The sequence below is a fragment of the Lissotriton helveticus genome, chromosome 8 (genome assembly GCF_964261635.1).
Source record: "Lissotriton helveticus chromosome 8, aLisHel1.1, whole genome shotgun sequence".
NCBI lineage: Eukaryota > Metazoa > Chordata > Amphibia > Caudata > Salamandridae > Lissotriton > Lissotriton helveticus.
This window is the reverse complement of record NC_136069.1, coordinates 1,186,247,219-1,186,272,600: the sequence shown is the minus strand read 5'-3', so window position 1 is coordinate 1,186,272,600 and position 25,382 is coordinate 1,186,247,219. Positions and strand designations below refer to the sequence as shown.

At 48.5% G+C, this 25,382-nt stretch overlaps 1 protein-coding gene across 1 annotated transcript in view; it reads left to right on the top strand.

The window, feature by feature from the left end:
- The window catches only part of SH3RF3 (SH3 domain containing ring finger 3), a 786,031-nt gene that overhangs the window by 664,527 nt on the left and 96,122 nt on the right, over positions 1-25,382 (top strand). Inside the window, exon 9 of the mRNA XM_078658954.1 lies at positions 357-694. Within this exon, the coding sequence (XP_078515080.1) occupies positions 357-694 (338 nt within the window). The remainder of the gene's footprint in view (positions 1-356; positions 695-25,382) is intronic.

Here is a 25,382-nt window from a genome sequence, read left to right as displayed (position 1 = left end):
CTGATAGGCCTTCCTCAATACTTCTTAGGCCGTATTCAATGCTGTTTAAGCCACTCCCCGCATAGATATATTTCGTTATGTAACGCTTGAGGGCCTCCTTCATTTTCATTCCATTTACCAAGCAATGCTTGTGTGAAAGTTTCCTCTTGGGTTTTTTTTAATTCACAGACATCTTCTGAGAATTCTTCCTGTGTTTTACGAGTGTTCTTTTTTGGTATATATTTCTTTGCACAAAAATTAATTGAATGTAGGTCTAAGAGCAGCGTTATTGCTGCAGTAAAATGGATACGTCTTATGTATTTTTCTGCGTAGGCAGACGCGATCAAATAACATTTTTTTTTATTCTCGCCTTTTAGAAAGAGAAGAAAAGTGGGCTGTTGAAGCTTTTGGCGGGATCGAGTAAGAAGAAGTCGCGCACCCCACCCTCTGTGTCACCGACCCACGAGCCTCACCTGGCCGCAGAAGATGTCGCCGGTCACGGGGCCGTCGGACCCCAGATCTCATCCCTGTCTAGTCACGGCCGGGCGGGGTCATGTCCTATCGAGAGTGACATGCATGGAGCCATGGGAATGCACCCGCTGCACCGGAAGACCGGCTCTTTGGATCTGAATTTTTCCATCCCCTCTCCTGTCAGACAGGCCTCCTTGACGATGGCGGCAGTGCGTCCAGAGCCCAAGCCCTTACCCCGAGAACGGTAAGTGGAAAAAAGATGTCCTGCTCAAAAATACATATCAAAGACATGTTTTTGCTTTCCTTAGCAGGTACAAAATGATATTGAAATCTCAAAATGTCCCCATATTCTGAAACTATTTGCTTAAAAATGTTACTCAGCATTGTTTCATAATATGCCGTTTTATAATAATATAAAAAATAATAAACCTTTATATTGTTGCTCAGTGGCTCCACCTGTGGAATAGCATCTGAGTACATATAAACGCTCTGCAGTGCTTATTAAATAATTCTATGCATTACGAGCTAAAATATGTGCCGCAGCCTCCAACAACTCTGTGAATCAGTAGCAAAAATAAGTACTCATCCCTACTACCACTCTCATTTGTCTACACCACCAGGCCTATAGAGGCTTTCCAAATTACCCTGCAGTGAGACCGCTTATAGTCTAGCCAATAACACCTTGAACCTTCCTTGACTGTCTTAAACCATGCTATTCTGCAATGTACCAACTGCAGTGCCTGTGGTCGGCACAGAGAACCTATTTTAAGCTACTCTGTCCTGCACACAAGGGGGCAGATTTACAAGCCCCTTGCCCCTCTTTTATGCCGCCGTTGCGTCACTTTTGTGCGGGGTATTTACAAGGTGACGCATCTGGGAGTTGCATCACGTTGTAAAGCCCCTGCGCCATAACGAGGCGTTCCGGCGCAGGGGGGAGGGGGGGGGGTGTTCCTGCATAGGAACGCCTCCTAAAAGTGGCTGAGTGAAATCTACAAGATTTCACTCAGTCACTTTTAGGCCAATGCTGCGTCAAAACCCTGCGCCTGCTTGAAGCAGGCATAAGGCTTGACGCAGCATTGAACAGATAGGGCCCCCCAGAGCATTGCTGGAGCTGCGTCGCGCTTGCGACGCAACTCCAGCAATGCGCCGCCTTTACGGCACAGATGCGTCACGCATCTGTGCCGTTTTTTCCCAATGGTGCGCCGCATTGTAAATGTGGCGCATCATGGGTGGCGGAGCTTTGGCGCACAATAACTGGCGCATCCCTGGGGATGCACAAGTTATTGTAAATCTGCCACCTGATATTTTACAATCTGGAAACACATTTTCTTGCAGAGAAATCCCTTCACTGTGATCAGGGCCACCAGAGCTAGGTCTCAAAAGAGGACCAAATTATGTCCAAGGTTGACTAAAAAATTTGACAAAGGAGAGACAAATTATATGGCAAGGTGAGCTAATTATGTGGCATATTGTATGATATAAGCAAATGATGCGGCAGTCTGTGGGGTTTTTATCAAGTTATTCTGATGTTTAACATGCTTTAGTACAAAAGAGACGTCAATACCACACAAAATACGTGAATTCTGTAAAAAAGAGAAAAATACCTGCGTGTTTGAAGTACAAAAACTTACGTTGTAATGTTCAGCATTAGCAAGAATTATATAAAAGCAGGTATATGTCAATGTTTTTGACATGTGAAAACTGGAACCGCTGATACCCAATGGAAGAATGTGTGCTAGTCCTAACTGTGGTAAACACATTTAACACTTTCTGAAGCCATTTGTTCAGAGCTTAAGGTTAAAAGTATATAAAGTAGGGTGAGGATGAACCAGAATAAGGTAAGTGGAGAGGACTTTGCCATGAATATTCTGTCAATACTGCTTGATTTCCACCAACACTGCAGGGCTCTCTACTATCCTGTAGAATTGCACTACTGAGGGGTTGGGTGTTAAATAAACGATTTTTTTTTACTTCACGTGGTACAATTCTAGTTGACAAAATTTAAGTTACTCAATTGTAAGGATGTAAATTGAGTTTGAACAAGGGCGACTAGTGAGTCCATACCAGCAAGGCAGTGAGTTGGTCCTGTGAGTATGATATGCCTGCAAAGAAGATTGCAGCTGAAGAGGCATTGCTTCACATCATTGGAAATGGGCACTCAATTACAATATGAAGATTAATGCTTCTTTTTATATTGAAGAAAAGAAAAGTAAACATTTTCAGCAGATTTCTATTGGACACGTACAATTTTGCTCTCTACAGGTAGCAATCCAAGATATACACACTTGTGTTAAATGAAGTGTATTTTCATTTATTCTGCAGATCCCGGGTGTGTTTTATAACGTGTGTTCAGTTTTTGGTTTACTCTGTGTTCAGGTCTGAAATCACCCTTTAAAGATTTAAGTCCCATACATTTCTATTTTACTGAAATGCACTTTGGGATATAGGCCTTCAAACTTTAAAAAGAAATGCAGACTGCCTGGGGTTTTTGTAACTTCCAAATGCATCTCTAAATAAATATTGATTTATGTTTTGTTATATTGATTTGTATAGTGCACTAATCACCCAAAAGAGTATCCAGGCACTTGGGCAGGTGTGTGCACCCCAAGCTGATTATATGTAGAGCCAGGTCGTCAGATTCTTACAGAACTCAAGAAGTGAGAAGGAGGCTCTGATGTGTTGAGAGAGGTTGTTTCATGTCTTGGGTGCGATGTAGGAGAATGAGCAACCTCCAGGTTTGCTTTTCGGTTGTGTGGAATGTGTGTGAGTGAGAGTGAGGCAGAGCATAGGTGTCTGGTGGGTTGGTGAAAGTGCATGCAGCTTTTGAGGTATTCTGGCCCTTTGATATGTAGGGCTTTGTATGTGTGCTTGAGAAGTTTGAATTGACTGTGCTTGTGAATGGGGAGTAAGTGAAGCTTATTCAGGTGGGGTGTGATATGGGTGCGGTGCGGTGTGGGAGGTTGAGTATTAGTCTTGCAGTGGTCTTCTCAATGGGCTGGAGTCTGTGTAGGAGTTGTTTGGGGATTCTGATGTAGAGAGTGTTGTCGTAGTCCAGTCTGCTATTGAGTGCTTGGGTGACGGTCTGCCTAGTGTTCTGAGGTAACCATTTGAAGATCTTTTTCAGCATGCGTAGAATGTGAAAGCAGGAGGTGCACACTGCATTGATTTGAGCCGTCATGTTGAGCTTGTCATCTAGGATGATCCCCAGATTTCTTGCATGGTCTGTGGGTGTTGGTCCTAGCTTTGACAGCCACCAAGTGAAGTCTCGTGGGGTGGTCTTGTTGCCAAAGACCAGTACTTCCGTCTTGTTGGAGTTGAGCTCTTGGCAGTTGGTTTGCATCCAGTCTGCTACCATGGTCATGCAGTTGGTGGAGTTGGTTCTGGTGATGGTTGTGTTGTCTGACAGAGAGAAGATAAGTTGGATGTCATTGGCATAGGAGATGCCAGTGATGTCTTGTGATCGGATAATGTTGGCGAGAAGTTTAATGATCATGTTGAAAAAAGTGGACCTGAGGGATGATCCCTGTGAGACTCTGCATATCAATTTCTTGGTTTATGATGTGTCGGGAGACAGCCTGAACCTTTGGGTTCCTCCCGTGAGAAAGGAAGAGATCCATTTGAGAGTAGATCCTTGTATGCCAATCTTGTGGAGTCTTCTGATGAGGGTGTTTTGGGAGACAGTGTTGAAGGCTTTGGAGAGGTCGAGCAGGAGGCTGCTGTTTCTCCTCAGTGCAGGAGGATTTTTATATCATCAGTGGCCACAATGAGTGCTGTTTTGGGGCATTTGCTCTTTCTGAATATTGATTGTGTGTTGTCTAGAAGATGGTGAAGTTCGCAGTGAGTTGTGAGTTGCTTGTGGATGGACTTCTCAGTTACTTTGGCTGGATAGGGGAGCAAGGAGCTGGGTCGGAAGTTGCTCAGTTTATTTGGGTTGGTGAATGCTTCTTGAGGAAGACGTTGATTTCTGCAAGTTTCCATTCATCCGGGAAAGTGGCTGATGTGATGGAGGTGTTGATGATGGGGGTCAGAGTGGTTGATGATTGGTAATGTTCCCAGGATGTAGATGTAGTGGGGGCATGGGTCAGTTGGGGCCCCTGAGTGGATAGATTGTCACAGAGTGTTGGGAGGCAGTGATGTTGTTAACAGTGGCTGATGGCACGGTGAAATCCTTAACGATCAAGACGATCTCCTTGCAGCTGTTGGAGCTTCCTTCATTGCTGTCCACTAAGGCTTTTTTCTTGGTGACTCTTATTTGCTGGTGATAGCGTCTGAGGGCAGCCTTGTAGATAGTTCTGTCGGTGGTATCGTGATTGGCTCTCCATTTTCTTTCTAGCTGTTTGCAGTGCTGTTTGGTGTCTTGGAGGTATTTTGTGTACCACCTGGCCTTCTTGTTTGATCTACTATGCTTGTTGGGTTTGATGGGTGAAAGGGAGTCCTCACAGTTCTTTATCCAGTTGTAGAAGTTGCTAATGTTCATGTCGAGGTTGCCTGTGCAGCTAACTTGATCCCTTCTGAGGACGCTGAGCCAGTCTGCTTATGTGATTTATCCCCAGCTGTGGCTTGGAATGCTGTACCTGGTAGGGGTGTTGACTTGGTGTCCTGATTTGGAAGTGGATGATGGAGTGGTCAGTCCATGTGAGTGGTGTGGGAGAGTTGTGTTTGATGCTGTCACTTGTGGTGAAGATGGGGTCCAGTGTGTGTCCTGTGCTGTGTGTTGGTTCGGGGATGAGCTAGGTGAGTCCGATGTTGCTTAAGCTTTTGAGGAGTGCTGCGGAGCAGGGGACACTTTTGGTCTTCCAGGTGAAAGTTGAGGTCACAGAGGAGACTTTATGCTCTGGAGTCAATGGTGAGCAGAGCAACACATTTGGTGATACGGTTGGTATAGGTGGCTCCTGGTCCGGGTGGTTGGTAGGCGAAGGTTCCGTTCATGGTGAAGTTTTCAGAGATTTGTAGCTTTAAGTGTAGGTGTTCAATGAATGGGCTAGCTTCCTCTGTGGATGTGTGCATTTGACGGATTCTTATATAGATGATAGTGAATCCTCCTCCTGGCTTGTGACGGTGGTCCTGTCGAGTAATCTTGTATCCCGCTGGGATTGCTATGGCGATGTCAGTAGTCAATGAGGGGTTGAGCTATGTCTCCTACTGTGGTGTGAGGTGCTGTGCAGCAGCCTATGGGGGAATGGTGTCCGGGTCTAGTGACCTAAGGAGTGCTCCAGAGTATCGCTGGGTGGTGATTGGACCAGGGTTCCTTATGCTGGGCATAGTCCCGGCGTATATGGGTGCAGATGGGCATGTCTTTGGGGTACCTTCGACACACTACCAGTGCACCCGCTGCACATGTCCGTGTTGCAGTTACCATTAAGTTGGTCCTGGGAGGGGGTAGGAGTGCAGGGTGCCGTGAAGCCATTTTCTCTGCTAATGGGTGTTGGGAAATGAAGTCCTCGTGCTTCGCTTCTTCATTTAAAGACAGTTTTGGTGGGAAAACCATTTCAATGACTTCTTGTCTAGGTGCTGGAACCCCCAAAATAATCTCAACAAAAATAAATAATTCAAGAATACACACTTTTCCTTGAAAAGCATTCAAAGGTAACTTATTCCCAGAATAAATGGGTTTACAACAATATCCCACAGTTTTACAGTACATACATTTTATGCTGAATATCACAGGCATCACGTGGATGTGCAGGCATATTGAATGGCCTTTGTGGTGTGAGTGGGTTTGAATTATTTGCCTAAACAAACACCCAATAATGCAGTGACTTGGTTTTCAGTTACTTAGCAGGACATCCATTGATGTGCACAACTGACCTCACCACGTTTCGCCTCCCTTTCATCGATGGATTCTTCATCAGGCATAAGGACCTGTCCCTTTTAATGACTAATTCCTGTGAGTCTTTATAGGATGGAATTACGGGTTTGGCTTCTATCAAAAAGTTATAGAAATAATTGTGTTTTAGATAGCTGCACGTGTGTCCAGGACAGCTGAATGTGCCATTAGTTCTTGTTTCATTCTGCAAAAAGAACCTTTACAATGGCCCACCTAAGGTGTCTTACTCTGCCAGAGTCATTTTTTTGCTTGTGCACCTATGTTTATCCTGAAAATCAGAATTGAGATATTTTTGGGCATGTTAAAAAAAGTACAAAAAAGCCTCAATCTTTGAGAAAATAATGTGTGATCTTTTTTCTGTTTATTTAACTTGCTGATATAACAAAGTAAGCAGTTTGTCGCTACATAGAATGTTTACTAATCACTTAGTTCAATGCAAAAGGCATTTGTTAAATGGTTCCCACACTCCGCCCCCCAGAACTGCTCTCTTACCTCCATAGACTGACAGTATAGAAGTGATACGCTGCCAATACATGTTAGTTTAGCCAGCGGTGTATTACTAGTGTGGATAAATACAAGGGGGGGCCAATAGGCCCCCACGCAAGCATGGCGGGGCCCGGTCCCTCCCACAACCCGTCCCCTTCGGGGCCGCGTTCCCCGCCCCCTCGCCCCGGAAGTACTGGTGTGCTTCCGGGGCGAGGGGGCGGGGTCGCGGCGGCGAAGGGGTTAAGAGCCTGGGGAGCGCGGGAAGCGGCCTCTTTGTGCCCGCGCTCCCCAGGCTCGCTCCTCGCCCCACCGTGGGGCCGTTTAATTTTCTTTGCCTTTATTTTTCAGGTTTCATCCCCGAGGACTGTTTTGTTGCGGAGGACTGCGGGTGTCTGGCGTTATCGACGCGGGGACCGGAAGAGTTTGCCGCTTGAGAGGCAGCGATCGGGGGAGCCTGACCAACGGAGGACTGCGTGTGGGTTCGGCGATCTCGGACAGCGTCTTGGCGGCTCAGAGAGAGAAAATCGGCCAGGATCAGCTGTGAAGACACCCAGAGGCGCAACGTCGAGCGGAGGGGTTTTTCGGAGCAAGGAGCATTAGGGAGACGAGGTATTTTGCGGGGCGGGCGGCCGGTCACCTACTGAACGGTGAGAGAGGGCCAGGTGGCAAGAAGGTTCACATTAGGTTGCCTGTAAGTAATCCTGAATATCTGTCCAGTGTTTGCGCGCCTTGTTAACGAACAGCCAAGTGAGGCGGGTGAGCGCGGTTGGTTCATACACACTTGCGGGATTGCGCGCTAAATTGAAATATATGTCAGTCTTTGCGTGCCTTTTAGTGTAATTGGGTAGGTCTGAGCTCTCGAGGGGGGAAACGCGATCGATATGCATAATCTGCTTTGTGTAAAGCTGAAGGTTTGACGCGGGGTTAAACGCGAAGCGAAGCAGGGACAGCTAGGGCACACAGTGGATGGGAGACCAAAGAAGGACCGGTTAAAGGAAGACGTTTTTTCGCGTTAATAAAAGGTGTGTTATGAGAGATTCAGTGAATGCTCCTCAGTAATAACAGATGATATCGAAAGTGTTATGTTTGGGGCTATTTGATGTTTTAGTGGCACTCTTATAAATTACAGGAGTAAGGAGGATATACCCCCTTTGAGTGTGGCGGGAAATGTTTCAATGTTAGCAAATGTTACAACGAGCAATATTTAAAGTGTTTTGGTGAGATTTAACTAATTTAGTGGCATTCTACTGAATTACATGTGAAAGGAGTATATACTCCCTTTTTGATTTCTGCATTATTTATAGGGTATTGTGGTTTCTTTGCAAGTTAATAGGTAAACCACCCATTGTTTATAAGGTATTGTTGAAATAACGTACTTTCTAATTTCAGGGGGACAAGCCGGGGACCTAGGTCTGTGTGATCCAGCTCGGGCACCTTCAACTGGGTCAGGTAGGGAGCACGGTGTGCTCATAATTATGTCTCAAAGAAAGGGGCGCGGCAATCCAAATGTGGGTGTAATATTACAAAAAATGATGCGCAGAATGTCTGCAATGGATAAGAGACTGGGGAAAGTTGATAAAATGGATAAGGCTTTAGCGGTTCTGGGGGCCAAGGTAGATGCCCAGGCCGGTCCATCTGGTAGACCCAAGCGGACGATAGTACCGCCCAAGCCAAGGGGCGTTTTTGTGACACCACCCAGGCGCGCAAGAAATAAGAGGGTGGGGGGGCAGCCACAGAATATTGCTCCCATCCTACCTCCTGCTGCACCAATTCTGCCACCACAGGTACCCCCTGCTGCCCCACTCCCGCCACCCCAGGTCCCGGTGCCCGCTCCAGCCCCGGTGCCCCAGTTGCCAGTGGCAGTACCAAATGTGCCGGGGATACCAGCGGCGGCACCAGTGCCACCCGTCGCGCCACCACAGGCTCCGGTGCCCCTAGGTGCGGGCCCTACTCCCACTCCCGCGCCAGGGCTCGTGCCAATAGACCTGGCAGCTCAGGTGGCAGCTATTCTCCCTTGGTTAGGGGGGGGTGCGTTGCCGGCCAATACCGCTCTGACAATGGAGCAACAATCATTGGTGAATCAGATATTGTTGGCTAGTGGTAGGGGCGCAACGCCGCCTGCACCGGTTTCTCCCCAAACAGGTCCAGCGAATGATGGAGGCGGTGCCAAGACCGCGGACGCAATGTTACCCAACGACAATGGGAATGGTAAGGAGATTGCCCTGCCTTTGCTGGGCGAAGGAACATTGCCCTCTAGGGGTGAGTGCTTAGCGCAGCATGTGTCACAGTGTGTAAAGGAAATGATATGGGCCGACAAGTATGTGAACATGTTTTCTTTGCTGATAGATAACAGGGAGTGGGAATATGCAAAATCACAGAAGGAAATGTTCTTGCCCAGTGAATGGAGAGCGAAGTTGTACAAGTTTAGGGTGGAAGAAAACCTCATCAACTGGCTGAGGGCTTTTGCAGTGTTCGGCGCAGTAATCGGCGAACGTTTTAAGGGGATGCAACCAGCCATGAACTGCTACCAAAGTAGGATAACAATGTTCCATGAGAATCATGCAGGGGATGTATGGAAGGAATATGATGTTGCTTTCAGGAAGTCCAAAGAATTTGATAAAACTTTATCATGGGACAAGGTAGACTCTATCTCATGGCACAATCAATTCGAGAAGGGTCAGGGGGCAAGCACAAGCACAAATGCGGGTAGAGGGTATTTACCCAGGCCGCAGCAGGCGTTTCAACAGCCCTTTCGATCTGCACCGGGAGGGGAGACGGCCCAAAAGCAGAAAGCGAATGGAGGGGCGAAGGGGGTATGCTGGGACTTCAATAGGCGGACATGCAACAGGGCACCAGGTACCTGTAAGTTCAGGCACGCATGTAGCGTATGTGGCCACACTTCCCACCCCGAAACAACATGCCGAACTAAAAATAGTGGTGCAGGAAGCAGGGGTAGGAGGAAACCTGAATAGTATGATCCACCCGCTAATAGCACATTCACCCATCCAGCTGTCAGCATTGATCCCCTGGTTGAACAGGTACCCGAATCACACGTCTGCTAGATTATTACAAGAAGGTTTCACACATGGTTTTCGAATTCCTGCTGGGGGGTATGTCGGGAGACCACAGTGTAGGAATCAGCTATCAGTCTTTGCCAATCCAACAGTGGTGTCAACAAAAATAGCTAAAGAAGTGCGTTTGGGGAGGGTAGCAGGACCATTTCACGTCATTCCCACGCAGAATTTTGTGTGCTCTCCTCTGGGGGTGGTGCCTAAGAAAGAACTAGGGGAATTTAGGCTCATCCACAACTTATCCGCACCAAGGGGGGCATCATTAAACGATGCTATTGATGATACAATTTGCTCAGTGAAGTATGCGTCCTTCGATCAGGCAGCGGGCATGCTGAGGAGTTTGGGCGCAGGTACACTGATGGCTAAGTCAGACATTGAGTCAGCCTTTAGACTACTCCCGGTTCACCCACAGGACCAGCACCTGCTGGGTTTCTCCTTTAAGGGAAAGTACTACATGGATAAGTGTATGCCCATGGGTTGCTCAATTTCATGTGCTTATTTTGAACAGTTTAGCTCCTTTTTGGAATGGACATTAAGACAACATACGGGTCACCAGTGGGTGATGCACTACCTGGATGACTTTCTTTTTCTGGGCCCGGCGGGTTCACGGGAGTGTGCGTCGGCATTGCAGGAATTTTGCGTGCTCATGCGCTCTTTCGGTGTCCCGTTGGCACAGGGGAAGACGGTTGGACCAGTGACATGCCTGGAATTTTTAGGCATCGAACTGGATTCGGTTGAGGGGTGTTTTAGATTACCAGCAGAAAAGATCCAAAAATTCAAACAGACTCTAGAACTGTGCTTACAAGCGAGGAAGGTGAATTTAGGGCTGTTGCAGCAGACAGTGGGACAGTTGAATTTTGCGTTGAGAGTAATTCCTATGGCTCGCCCATTTTCACGCTCAATTGCACAGGCCATGAGGGGTCTTCGTGAAAAACATCACCGGACACGGCTGTCTGCTGAGGTGCGCCAGGACATGCGGATATGGATGGCATTCCTGGCGGATTTCAATGGAAGAGTGCTGTGGGGTGCACCCACGGTGTCTTCGGAGGACATTGGTTTATGGACAGATGCGGCGGGCAGTGTTGGGTTTGGGGCCATCCTTGGCAAGAAATGGGTGGCGCAGAAGTGGCCCGCCTGGTGGGAGGAGAACGGGCTGACGGTGAACATTGGTTTCCTCGAGCTCTTCCCAATCTGGGTGGCACTGAAAGTCTGGCCAGAGGAGCTGGCCAACAGATCGGTAATATTCTGGTCAGATAATATGTCAGTGGTTGAATGCATCAACCAACAAGCTGCAAGGTGTCCACTCATTTTACGCTTGATAAAAGAGATTGTACTGTGTTGCATGACAAGGAATGTACTTTTCAGAGCAAAACATGTCCCAGGGGTGTTAAACAATGCAGCTGATGCCCTTTCTCGCTTTAAGATGCAGGTGTTCAGGGATCACTTGCCGGAGGCAGAGACAGCGCCAGCCCAATTCCCAGCGATTCTTTGGCAAATTGGTGCCCCCAACTACATGACCTCGTGGCAGCCAGCCTAGCACCCAAGACCAGGACGGCATACGAAGGGGCGTTCAGGTCTTACTGTCACTTTCTGGGACAGGGCTGGGAGAGTAGTTGGACTATGGAGGCTAGCTTCAATGAGTATTTAGGCAACCTACACAAGGAAGGGCGCACGGTGGCAACAGCCAACAGGCACAAGGCCGCTATCTCCTTTTTCGCACGGGCACGGGGGGGCAGGGACCCTACACACAGCTTCCAGGCCCACAGGGCACTAAAGGGATGGCGGCGCATGCAGCCCCCCTCCATAGATTCCAGGAAACCCATAGGTTTTGAACGTCTGTCAGCTGTTCTCCTCGCGCTGCCGGACACATGTAGCTCTACATCTGAGGTGGGCCTATTTAAAGCGGCTTTCTCTTTAGCCTTCTATGGGGCATTCAGGGTAGGTGAACTCGTTGCGGCCAACAAAGGTGATAAGATAGGCGGCCTGCAGCTGCATGATATCAGCATAAGGGGCGACACTATGTGGATCAGCATCAGGAAATCTAAAACTGATCAGGACGCTAGGGGCCAAAGTTTGGCGTTACATCGGGCAAGGAACAATCCCTGCTGCCCGGTGACACATGTGGAGGAACTAATAAGACAGCGGGCACAGGAGTGTGTGGGGTCACTACTGATGCATGGGGATGGGACTCCTCTTACCAGGTTTCAGTTCCAGAGGGTACTAGCAATGAGCATGGCAAAAGCTGGTTATAACCACAAAGAGTTTGGGACACACTCCTTCCGGATAGGGGCAGCCACAGAAGCAACAGCTAGGGGTTTGACCACAAAGAGTGTGCAAAGAATTGGGAGATGGTCCTCAAGCGCTTATAAACGCTACGTGCGGTTGCACATGTTGTGAGAGCTGCCGCCATATGGAGTATTGCTAATACCTGCTGTTTTTCTGGTTATTTACAGTTTCACGGGCCTGTGACGCAGGACGGAAACTACCCATGGAGCATCAAGGCAACTTTACTACAGCATGGAGTGACCAGGAGGACAGACAGAAGACCGTAGTCATTTGGGTAGTGGGGCATTCATATGTCAAACGTGCTAACAAAATTTTTCTTGCAGGTTCAGGCAAACAAAGGGTGGAAAGTAGGGGGTGCAGGGTCTCCTTCCATGGCAGGGGGGGGCTCCGCCTCAATCAGTTCAGGGACTATATGTCGGACTTACTAGCGCGACATACTACACCACCCTCGGCGGTAATACTTCACTTAGGGGGGAATGATCTGGCAGGTCTGGGCAGAAGGGTCCTCCTGGAAGAAATTATATCTGCAGCGGGTTGGCTAGCAAAGCGGTTACCAGGTAGTGTTGTGGTGTGGTCACAACTGATACCAAGGATGCAATGGAGGGGGGGAAACTCAGTCAGCGCGTTGAACAGCTCGTTAAAGAGGGTCAACAACAAGCTGGACAGGTTATTTAGGACTCCGGTCTTACAGACCATCCCTCACGGTTGCATTTGGGGGGAGCACTTCTACTTGCGGGATGGGGTGCACTTAACAGAGGAAGGGAATGCCCTTTTTATAAGAAACATCCTGGCATGGGTGGAGGTTTTTGCAGGAAGGGTATGACCTCTCTAGAAGGGGGGAGTTCTGGGGGGGGGCCAGATAGTCGGTTAACTATCTGGCCTGTGGCGGTAAGGTCATTAATCGGTGAGCAGCAGTTTAAGGTCCTTACGGGGGGGGCGGACCCATTCACGAAAGGGGCCGCCCGCGGGAGGGGCCCTTTGGTCTCTCTCAGAACTTCAGGGGCAGGAGATGGTCTCCATTAATTTAAAGGGTGCGGGGGAGGGAGTCTACGCTTTCCTCAGGCTGGTAGCCACCCCTCACAACACTATGACGTCACTAAGGTGCGCGAGTGTCTGGGCCCTCCTGTTATGGTTAAATGGAGTTCGGGGAGCGCACGTGGGTGTAACGTGCCCTGGGTTGCGCATGCGCATCTTCAACGCGAGAGCGCAGCTGTAAAAGGATCTGACACCGGTTGGCGACCTTGCCGTAGGCCTTTATTAAAGTTATTAAAAAGTGATTAAAAAGTATTGGAAATATTAGAATGCAGTTTAATTTTCAGGATGATTAGATTACGTTAGGAGACACGCTGTATTAGCTATTTGTTAAGGTTAGCCCATCATACCATGTCGAAACGGATGTCAATCTAATATTCTGAAAAGTGTGCATTTTAATAATTATCAGAAATGTTTATTTTATTAAAATTTTTGATTTGTTTTTATATTTTAATAAATACGGCCAGGGGGGGGGCCCCGTACCCCCCCTTGACTTCCAAAGACCCCCATGTGTTGACTGGTTGAATTGGGTAATTCGGTCAGTGTTCAAGGGGGGAGGTGGCCGGCAGTCCAAGACCATGATACAAGGGGGGGCCAATAGGCCCCCACGCAAGCATGGCGGGGCCCGGTCCCTCCCACAACCCGTCCCCTTCGGGGCCGCGTTCCCCGCCCCCTCGCCCCGGAAGTACTGGTGTGCTTCCGGGGCGAGGGGGCGGGGTCGCGGCGGCGAAGGGGTTAAGAGCCTGGGGAGCGCGGGAAGCGGCCTCTTTGTGCCCGCGCTCCCCAGGCTCGCTCCTCGCCCCACCGTGGGGCCGTTTAATTTTCCCCACCCTCCATCCCTTATTAGCAGACCTTGGGGCTTGGCAAATGGTGAGTATCAGGTTTTGTCAATCTGCCGGAACATAGATGTAAGGGGGACTTGATCCAGTAGGCCTGGAATTTCCTGTTTTCTGGAAGGAAGTACAGAATTTAAACGTTGGTGCAGTGCCGTGATTTTTAACCAATTTCTTTCCTTAGGCCCCTTTTTCCCGCTTACAGGAGTAATTATATATGTAGATGTTATGCTTTGCTGTGTATTAACAATTTTATCCTTAGGCCTTTTCTCCTTTTAGAATAGCATTGTCGTATTTATTATGTGTGTCTGGCGGTAAGGTCATTAATCGGTGAGCAGCAGTTTAAGGTCCTTACGGGGGGGGCGGACCCATTCACGAAAGGGGCCGCCCGCGGGAGGGGCCATTTGGTCTCTCTCAGAACTTCAGGGGCAGGAGATGGTCTCCATTAATTTAAAGGGTGCGGGGGAGGGAGTCTACGCTTTCCTCAGGCTGGTAGCCACCCCTCACAACACTATGACGTCACTAAGGTGCGCGAGTGTCTGGGCCCTCCTGTTATGGTTAAATGGAGTTCGGGGAGCGCACGTGGGTGTAACGTGCCCTGGGTTGCGCATGCGCATCTTCAACGCGAGAGCGCAGCTGTAAAAGGATCTGACACCGGTTGGCGACCTTGCCGTAGGCCTTTATTAAAGTTATTAAAAAGTGATTAAAAAGTATTGGAAATATTAGAATGCAGTTTAATTTTCAGGATGATTAGATTACGTTAGGAGACACGCTGTATTAGCTATTTGTTAAGGTTAGCCCATTATACCATGTCGAAACGGATGTCAATCTAATATTCTGAAAAGTGTGCATTTTAATAATTATCAGAAATGTTTATTTTATTAAAATTTTTGATTTGTTTTTATATTTTAATAAATACGGCCAGGGGGGGGGCCCCGTACCCCCCCTTGACTTCCAAAGACCCCCATGTGTTGACTGGTTGAATTGGGTAATTCGGTCAGTGTTCAAGGGGGGAGGTGGCCGGCAGTCCAAGACCATGCTCTCAGAGGGACTTATTTGGTTACATTGTAACAGAATAACTCCGATTTGTAAAGGAAGTTGTAAACCCTCCATAGAAGGATTCTTCAATAGTGCAGAATTCAGTGATGGTAGTACCTCTGCTATTGTGTGATAAATCATGTTAGACTATTGTCCGCCAGCGGAAAACACTATGACAGAATTACCACCGTGGCACGATGGAAGTAACACACAGATTTTATTCTCCACTGGTGGAGGTAATTCCATCAGAAAATTCTCCAGTGGTGAAGAATCCTTCAACAGAGTGTTCACCCTTTGTAGTTCTATAGACTTAGGAACTGATTACGACTTTGGTGATGTAGGAGCATGGCGGCACGCCACCGCCCGCTCCCACACTGGTAATTTTAACAGCCCACCATATTACAAGTTGTAATCTGGGTGGGTGCTCGGTCCTGTGGTGGCTGGCCCCTGGCACTGCCTTCCAAAGGCTCATAGGAGAGCCTTAGAAATGCAGTGGCGTGTGGCAGCCACAGATCATTCCAGCACGGCATGGACTATAAAGTCCATGCCGTGCTGGAACTGGGGGTGCATACAAACAGGGGGGCACACCAAGTGCCCCCCTGCATGCACCCCGTGGAGCAAGCCACCAGGGGGCCCTCTAGGGTCCCCTGACTTTCCTCACCACCAGCAGTTTCATGGATGGGATCACCGCCATGAGACAGCTGGCAGTGAGGAAACTCATAATATGCTTGGCGAAGCCGCAGCAGCCCTGCCAAGCATATTGCAGCCTCACACCTCTGCGCCACCACCAGAATCCATGGATGCCTGGGGGTTGCAACGGTTCTATGGCAGTCCAACTGCTGTAGACAAAATACGCCAGTCGGACCGTTGGCGTGGCGGTCCCTGACCACAACGGCACTGCCCAAATGAGTTTGGTAGTCCTATGGGCCACCAATCTCTTAATCAGGCCTTTAGTTATTATCATACCTGTTAGAATGCCCCGAGAGCTTATGGAATCCTGGGTCACAGTGTTCCAGCTTTCCCTATTGGTTGTGCTGTACTGTTGTTTAAAATGGGCTGGAAATTCCAAACTGTTACACAGATGAAGCCTGTTGTGTGGGTGCTCCAATAAACTACTTCTTGGAATCTCATTGTTTGTGGATATCTGAATTAATTCCCACAACACACTTGCTGCAGAGGTTTTCTTACAACGCAGCTCTCCATCCTGTCCTTAGTCATCAGCAGTCATCAGTATTCACAAAGGGAGCCCTATCACTATTACTACCAGCCATTAGTGGTGTCTGCAACCAAACATGAGCTCCATGAGGATGTCTAATTAATTTCAAGGTTTAGATGAGAAAATGCAATTTAGGTAGGCTCCCTTCATCTTCGAAAAGTGAAAAAACCTAAATTACGCTCATGAACCAAATTAAATATACAGAACCTCTGTGGGAAGGACTTTCTAATTGATATGGACTGAGCTGCAGCATAAATGGCCTGCTCCTGCTGATGCCCTGCATCTATAGATATTGTGGGGGGGATGTTAATTACCTTCGTACAAAGACATGTCGAAGGCGGTGAGACGGATACACCTCGGCTGATACATACATTTAGGGCTTGCCCCTTTTTAAATTCTTTTCTCGTCGCCCGTTGGTGCTCATGACATCACTACCTGCTGATCAAATAACCTGTACTATCATTTGCTGCTGGGTGTCACACAAGACAACTGTGTGAGAATGAGCCCCCGCCATTTTTCATATTCTGCTGCTTCAGAGGTCACCAAACGCCTGCGTGACCGCTAAAAACAAATTAAAAACAGCAGGCGTTATTGAACTTGACTGTTTGAATGGCTAAGCCATCCCTTTGCTATAGGGATGTGAGCTTCTCCTGGCACCTCATTTACTATATTTTGATGCACAGCAGCACAGCAAACCTTCCTGCTGCACTGTCGTGCGTCAAAATAAAAGGGCAGGAATGAGCCATATCTACAAGATACAAAGCGTTCCTGTCCTCCACAAACAGCAGCCGTGGGCCAGCGCAAACACCCAAGGGTGCCTGCGCTGAGGGAATGATTGTTTCTATGCACCGTCCTGCACAAAAACAATCATTAAAGGCATAAAAGACCCGCATAGAAAGAGGAAACAAGCATTTGCAATGCAATCGGTCACGCCGTTGGGACCTTTTATGTATTTAGCTATGCAGCACATTAGCCTGGGTGCTGAAACATCTACTGTTCTGTAACATGGAGGGAAAGTAAGAACCAAACTGTGTGACACGCCAGGTATGGGAACACATGGAGAGAAATATTGCCTTTCTGTGGGAAATAGTATAGTCCAAAGCTCTGTATTTTTTTTGTTTTTTAGTTTTTTAAACTCTTTTTATTGTAAATAAAGAAAACAAACAGACAAGGCAGAAAAACAATACAGTTAGGCGAGTGTTCAAGGAGGAGGGAAAATGCAGTACAATCGAGTACAAAACCATTGATAAGAAGGGGCGGAAATTAGCAGGGGAGAGACTTGACTCTAATATCATGAAGGCTAAACAAGTCATGGAATGTCGGATCAGGGAGAAAAAGGGATATCTGGAACTTCTGAAGGGGGGGCGTGCATATATCTCCTCTGTAGGAGTTCCACTGGTTCCAAATTTTACCCCATTTCTTGGGTCTGCCCCGCGCCACATACACCGTCTTTTCTCTAAACATACACCAGTCCATACTCTCCTTCGACACTGAGACCGTGGGCGGCCTTTGGCAGCCCCACAGCTGCGCAATGTCTCTCTTGGCAATCATGTTACCCAAGGTTGCCCACGGCGTCTGCGCCACATCATAGTCATTTGGCTCCCACACATTCAATAGACAACGCCTAGCTTCAGGCGACAGCGCAACACCCGTAACCTCTCTCATCACAGCATGCACTTGATTCCAAAACGCGACCACCTCCGGACACTCCCAGATTATGTGAAGGAAAGTAGCGAGTAGACCACAACCACGTTTACATAGACCATCCACAGAGTAACCCATACGAATCAAATGAGGGCCAGTCACATAAATTCGATGTAGGATCTTGAGCTGGACCAGTCGGAGACGGGCCGGAATCGCCACCTCCTTGGGTGAGGATTTCGCCGATTGCTAGTCCTCGTCATCTAATACTAAGCCGTCTCTAGTCCAGACCTCCCTTAGTCACGTCAGCAGGTCCGAACGATCGTTAATCAATTTCTTATATATCATAGAAATAGTGCTGTCGGGCACATATCCATCGAGCACTCGATCTTCCAAAGGGGAGGATTCCGGGATGTCAGTTCCCGTGGGAAAAACCGATTGCAACGCATGATGAATCTGTACGTAATGAAAAAATTCCCTGTCACCCAGCTCGTATTCCGCCTTCAGCGCTTCGAAAGTCTTAATCCTGCCCTTAACCCAAAGATCGCCAACCCTACTAATACCAATCATATCCCACTTCTCAAACCCTTTCGTCTTCCACAAGCTACCTAATCTTTCAGACGCCTAAAGCGGGGTCGCCCTGGTCAGTCTATCCTTCCATCCCATTGCCGCATTTGCACAGTGCCACACTCGTACCGCTATCTTGGTAGGTCCCGAAAGTTCCCAGCCAGCGGATCTAGAATAGACCGCCCTGTTATAATCCCCGCCCGGTAGCAGCCACTTATCCATCTCAAACTTGGGATTTAACACTGGATCATACATTCCGTGGTTGATCGCGCTCAACTGAGAGGCCCAATAGTATTGCCTGATATCCGGAAGAGCGATACCGCCGTCATGCCAGGGAAGCGTAAGTTTGGGGAGGGCGATACGGGAACGCCCATCCCATATCAACTGCCTCTGTAGACTCTCCACCTCTCGGAAATAATTCGCCGGAATTACGTCAAACGTATTCTGGAGCGCGTATAAAAACCGCGGACATAATTTTAAAAAGAGCCGCTCGCCCAAGGGAGGATAGTGGCAGCCTGCGCCAACCTACAACCTCAGATCGCAACCCTTGAAGCGGAGGAAGCAGGTTTCGTTCATATCTAACCACGGGGTCTAAAGGTACAAAAACTCCCAGATACTTAAAACCAGCCTGCGTCACCTGAATGGGACATCCACGCGGCAGAGAAGGGATGCCACCTGTAAAGCACATATATGCAGGACTTGGTCCAATTAATCACAAGGCCAGAGTTTCGCCCGAAGGAGTTTAGCACATCAAACAACACGATTAGCGACTTCTGAGGCGATGTGAGGTATAACAAAATGTCATCCGCATAAAGCGATACACGATCTTCAAATTCCGGAGTCCATTGAATGCCTCTCATCGATGGTTCCCAGCGCAACCATGCAGCCAGAGGTTCCAAGGCAAGGGCAAAGAGAAGCGGAGACAATGGGCATCCCTGCCGTGTACCCCTCCCCAGAACAAAAGGGCTAGACACCCGACCATTCACCACAATCTGCGCATGGGGTTCATCGTACAGAAGTTTCACCCAGCTAATGAAGCCAGGGCCAAATCCAAACTTCGCAAGAGCGGCCCACAGGTACGGCCATTCCACAGTGTAGAAGGCCATCGTAGCATCAAGGGAAGCCAAGATGGCCGGCTCACGAAGATACGGCGCTCTCGCGAGAACACCATGCAAGCGCCTCAAATTCAGTGCTGTATTGCGATGTGGAATGAACCCAGACTGGTCCGGATGAATCAAGTCCCTAACTACTTTTATCAAACGGTTCGCCAGCAACTTCGCAAGAATCTTCGGCTCTGCATTCAGAAGCGATATGGGTTTGTAGGACGCGCAGCGATCCCGCGGCTTCCCCTCCTTATGAATCACTACAATAGTTGCAAGACGCTGATCACGAGGAAGGGAGCCGATATCTCTCGACTCTAAGAACATAGCACGAAGATACGGCGCTATTCTATCCAGACGCAACTTGTAGAGCTCGATGGGAAGACCATTGGGGCCCATAGCTTTTCCTGAACGAAGAGAGCGAATAGCCAGAGCTATCTCCTCAACCAAAAGTGCCGTGTCCATCAATTCCCTATCCGAATCCGACAGGCAAGGCAGCGCGATGTCTCTCAACAACAGATGGGAGTCTTCCCCCGGTCTATCAGACACTGGGGAATACACCTCCCAAAAATGTTCAGCGAAACATTCGACAATCTCATCAGGGTCAGTCACTCACACTCTCAATCACTGGAACCACACGACTCGCTCTCTCCTTCCTATCCAACCATGCGATCAGTTTTCCAGCTTTATCGCCTACATCATACAGCCGTCCCTGCTGCTCTCTACTCATAACTTTGGCGGCATCGGTTACCAGAGCCCTATAATCAGATTGTTTGAGATTGAGGACATGAACCCTGTCACGAGTAATACCTAAATCCAAATCTCTTTCGAACTCAGTAATTTCGGTCTCGAGTCGGACCACCGCCTCATTTTGGCTTTTCTTAGCACCAACCATTAAGGATAAGGCCTGTCCACAGAGAACCGTCTTAAACGCCTCCCACAATGAAACAGAGGAGGACACCAACCCTTCATCCTCAGCAAAGTACTGATCCAGAGACTTGACAAGCACAGCACGGGTTTTGGGGTTATGGAGATACCAGGGATTAATCGGGCCACCCGTCCCTCGGCACCCGACCTTGCGTCCATACGAAGCCATAGAGGGGAGTGGTCTGAGATACCCCGAGCCAGATGTCTAAACTCCCTAACTGACGAAGCCTGCGCTGCCGGCATCAAGACATAGTCCAATCTGGAGAGACTACCGTGGGCACCCGAGTGAAAGGTATACTGCGCCTGTCCTGGATGCATCACCTTCCAACAGTCTATCAATCCCAGCATCTCTAGAAAGCCACTCAACCATGACTGTGATCTCGCAAGATCCCTGGGGGGATGACGGTCCTCTCTACCAGAGACAACAGAATTAAAATCTCCACCCATCATCAGGATACCATCCGGAAGCCCCAGAACCACCCGTCCCAAATCAGCGAAGGTCGTGATCTGTAGACCAGGGGGGACATATACAGAAAGCAGCGAGATGGTCTTCCCCTCCCACCTACCAGTGAGGCCAGCGTACCGCCCCCTGTCATCATAGATTATGTTGTCTACTTCCAGGGGAAGAGAGTTCCTGACAAGGATACCCACCCCCCTGGAACCGGTGGTGAAACCAGAGTGCACAGCAAGGCGATACCCCCTCCGATTCATAGCGTAACAAGTGTTTCCAATCAAATGTGTCTCTTGCAATAACACTACATCAGGGGAGAGGCGTTTCAGCATTTGTAGCACTACTCCCCGTTTTATCCTATCCCCCAACACGTTAACATTCCAACATAGAAGTTTCAACCCCCTACCCCCCATACCCGAAACGAATGCAGAACCCACCCCACATCGAACACAGCACCCGGATCAAGTAGTAAAACCATACGTTGCCTTGAAAGAAAACAAAACACACCCAAACACTCCCCCCCAGCCCCCAACAGGACCCTGATACAACTCCCCCCCACCCTGCACCCCTGCGTTAGACTCAAAAGCCACCCCAACTTGCAGTGTGCCTGTCGCCCTAACATTAAACTAGTCTACAAAAAGAAACCCAGAGGAGGAAAGAGTCCCACTCCCCCCGCCACCCCCGGGTGTGCACATACGTCTCGCAAATATAAGAGTCGTCAAACCACAGTGATATATTGTACACAATGTCCGGAATCCGGGAGCCGCTGCTCAATCTTGCTCAGATAGGCCGCCTTCAGCTCCACCAGAATGTTCCGTGCGATCTCGTCGCATAGGCAATGTATCAAGCCAGTCACTCACCCTTTCAGGGCGATCAAAGAAAAACGTCTGATCCTCATATTCAACGCGTAGTCAGGTCGGGAAAAGCATCGCATACTTCAGACCCATGTCCCTCAGTCTCCGCTCCACTCCTTGAAACCCCATCCTTTGCTTCTGGACGAACTGGGTGAAGTCCGGGTAGAAGCTCACCGTGGTATTCCCAAACTTCGTAGGGCCACCTGCCCGCGATGCCTGCAGGATAGCGTCTCTATCCCTAAAGTTGAAAATTCTGGCGATGATCGGTCGCGGTGGGGCACCCAGCTTCGGCTTCCCACCCGGCACTCTATGAGCACGTTCCACCGCAAAGAATTTACTCAGGCCTTTGGGAGCAAGGTGGGTGAGGATGAGGTCTTCGACTAGGAGATCTGTAGGGAGTTCTTCAGAATTTTCAGGGACCCCAATAATGCGTACATTATTGCGTCTCGCCCGACTCTCAAAATCCTCCAGTCGACGAGCGAAGAGATCATTGGAGGATCGCAGATTGCGAACCTCCGTCTGTAAGTCGGAGACATCAGTCGTGAGGCTGGAAGTCTTCAGATCTAAGGATTTGACCTTCTCGTTAGTCTTCGATAAATCCATTCTGATTAAATTGACGTCAATAGCCACGGTGTCAAGCTTAAGGGCGAGAGCCTCATATTGCTGGCCAATAGAAGCCTTAATACCAGCAATGGCACCCATGACGTCTTGCAGTGTTAGATCAGCCAACATGGCGGGGTCATCACTTGCCTCTCCCCGAGTCCTATTCGCACCACCGGGGGACCCCTTGGGTTGGGTATAGCAATCCATAACATTCATTTGAATTGCACCCCCTCGGTGAGGGGTCTTGGTTTTGCGTTTCTCACTATCGGGTTTGCTCGCCATGTTGGGTGGTAAGCCCCCAAGAAGTGTCTGAGACCTGGTGAAAATGGTCCGTCCTTTCCCTCACCGAAGTCACCAAAAGCGGATTTCAGCTGACGTATCGCAACAATCATACATACGCTGTCTTCGGCTTATACTGGAAACACAGAATCAGGGCGCAGCTCAGGTCACCAGGACAGTCTCATGAAGGGAGAAGGCAAAGACCCAAAAACAAAACCGAAAGTCAACTCGAGGCCGCAATCGAGACTCCTCCAGCTGTTGTTGTTGAATTACTGCCTGGGCACTTCATCAACTCGAGCCCCGGAGCACTCCGTGGGCCAGGCCGCAAAAGTTCAAAGTGCTGTAGTTGCGGTTCCCGGAGTCCAAATCAATTTCTGAAAGCAGCTATTATATCAGCTGGGTTGCGTCTTCAATAACCTGTCATCGTAAGCAGGATATGATTCAGGATAGATGCGGGAGGTGGCGAGGGTCTCGGGAGCCCTAAGCTCACGCGGCCATCTCGGATGCGCGCGAAGCTCCACCCCCCAAAGCTCTGTTTTTAATATAAAATCAGGGCCTTCGATGGTCATATCAATGAAAATACAAGATTTGAAAAAAATATTGCTGTCTACGGGTGCTCGTGGAAGACAATTTCTATGGACTGGAATCTAGAGAATGCTAAAGTGATTTTGGTATTGCATTGACCTCTACTGGTTGTTTTCTATCAAGACAGTTAAATAGAGGCAGTTGAACAAAAAAAATAGTCCCTCCGCGGAAGCAGACAAGTCCTAGGGCTGATCTCCAGAACCCACAAAGTACATACACATATAAGTATATACTAAAGTATATAAGTATATACAAGAGGTCTTGTATACTCAACCTAAAAACGAGTAGAAATATAAGTATTTCTCCTTGTTGCGCCTCGTTACTACTCCCCTGGCGAGGCGTAGGATTCTGGCGTATTCCCAGGTTTGGAAAATGTTGTAAATCTGGGAATGTGTCAGGTTCCATGGATGTTGCGCGGGAACACCCACAGCAACATTTTCCACACAGTAATGCGTGATTCAGGGTGACTTGACATAGCCTTGTAAAATGGAGAAGCCCATTGCCCTGCTCGTGCGTCATTAACAGTGGCAATGGGCTTGTAAATAAGCCCACCAGTGTTAAATTTGTGCATGTGGTTGCCGGTAGTCGGCACTGTCCCTCAAGTTTGTGACTAGGTGTTACATTTCATCATTAAATTTAGACCCAGATAAAGTGAGAGAAAGGCAGGAAGGGAATAAATAAGAAGGTAAAGAAGAAACTAATGACAAAGGGCTCAGTGGTTAGAGGCGGCAGACCCGGATGCTGAGATCGGCCGTGGACCAGGGTTCGATTCCCCGCCTCGGCGGGGCTCGGGCTCAAAAATTCCACGGACTCGACAATTCTCGCTCCGGTGCCTACTCGACTCACGGGGTCACACTCTGCGACTCTGGGCAATAGCTTGCTTAATCTCCACTACGGCCCTACGCGGCGGGATGCCTGGCTTTCACCTTGTGGATACCCTGCCGGGGTATCTGACAGGGGAATACCAGGACGGGTTCCCTAAGCAAGCGCCTTGATACCTTCGGGTGATACGTGCGCTATATAAGTCGCAATACATATAAGTCGCAATACAGGGAGCAAGTGGGGATGGAAAAGAACGCCCAAAGAGATAAACAGAGAGAAGTGAAGGGTGGTGGAAGAAAGTGGCCACAGGTGGAATCGATTTACAGCAGACTTGGTATTCGGCAACCAACGCATTCACCAGTACTGGCAGCGGGCTTCTACGAAAAAGTTGAAAAAACTTTGGGGCCTGTGTACTTGCAGATGACAATGTTTTGCATTGTTTGTGTTTGCTTCTATTAATAAACATGTGTAAGCCTGTGAAGATTCACTCGTGAGTTTGTAGTTTCTGTGTAGAGGTTGTGTGCCATTAAAGGCTTTCACTTGAAGAGCACTTATGAAGTACACAGGTGGAATCATTGCGCTTTCCAAATGCCTTGATACATTTTGCACACCCATTCATGAACAGCACTCTCGCCTCACGAAGAAAAATATTAATTTCCTTTGGTTCACATTTTGAGGTTGAGCCTGCCACACTAGGCAGCTGTCTGGTTGTGAAAGACATATTGTGGGCTTACCAAGACCATGTAGGAGTGTAAAGATCGCCAATTGCTTACCCTTTGTTGGCTTTCCTTTAATTCTCATTTGCCTGCTTCTTATTCATGTCCTAGCTTGCCAATCGTCTGTTTGTCTCTCATAGCCCCTTTACAATCTCTTTTAATTGGCTAGCTTCTATGTTTCCACTACTTGATTTTCAAGCACCACTTTTGTTCGCTTAAACACTGCAAGAGTGCATGTGTTTTTCAGCTGTCTCCTTTGTATACTTCTCTCCCCCTGCACTCCATGTGTCTGTCTGTCACCCATGTGCTTCTCCTCACTCCTGGCCAAAAACGATTGAGAAAGCCAACCGGCCTCAAAGGAGAGACCTATATGCTTTGCTAGTGCTTGTTCTTAGAGTGAGAGGGAGCTGTTAGACAGGGCTTGTGTATGTTTAGCTCATGTGATTATTAGCGTGTAAATGCCAAAAATCAGTATATGAATCTCATGGCCTGTAATTGTAATTGTAATTGTAAAAGTTATTTATAGAGCGCTCGGACACCACTGGTTTCATGGCGCTATAAGACAGAGAACTCAGAAGAAGGAGACAGGGAGAAGGAG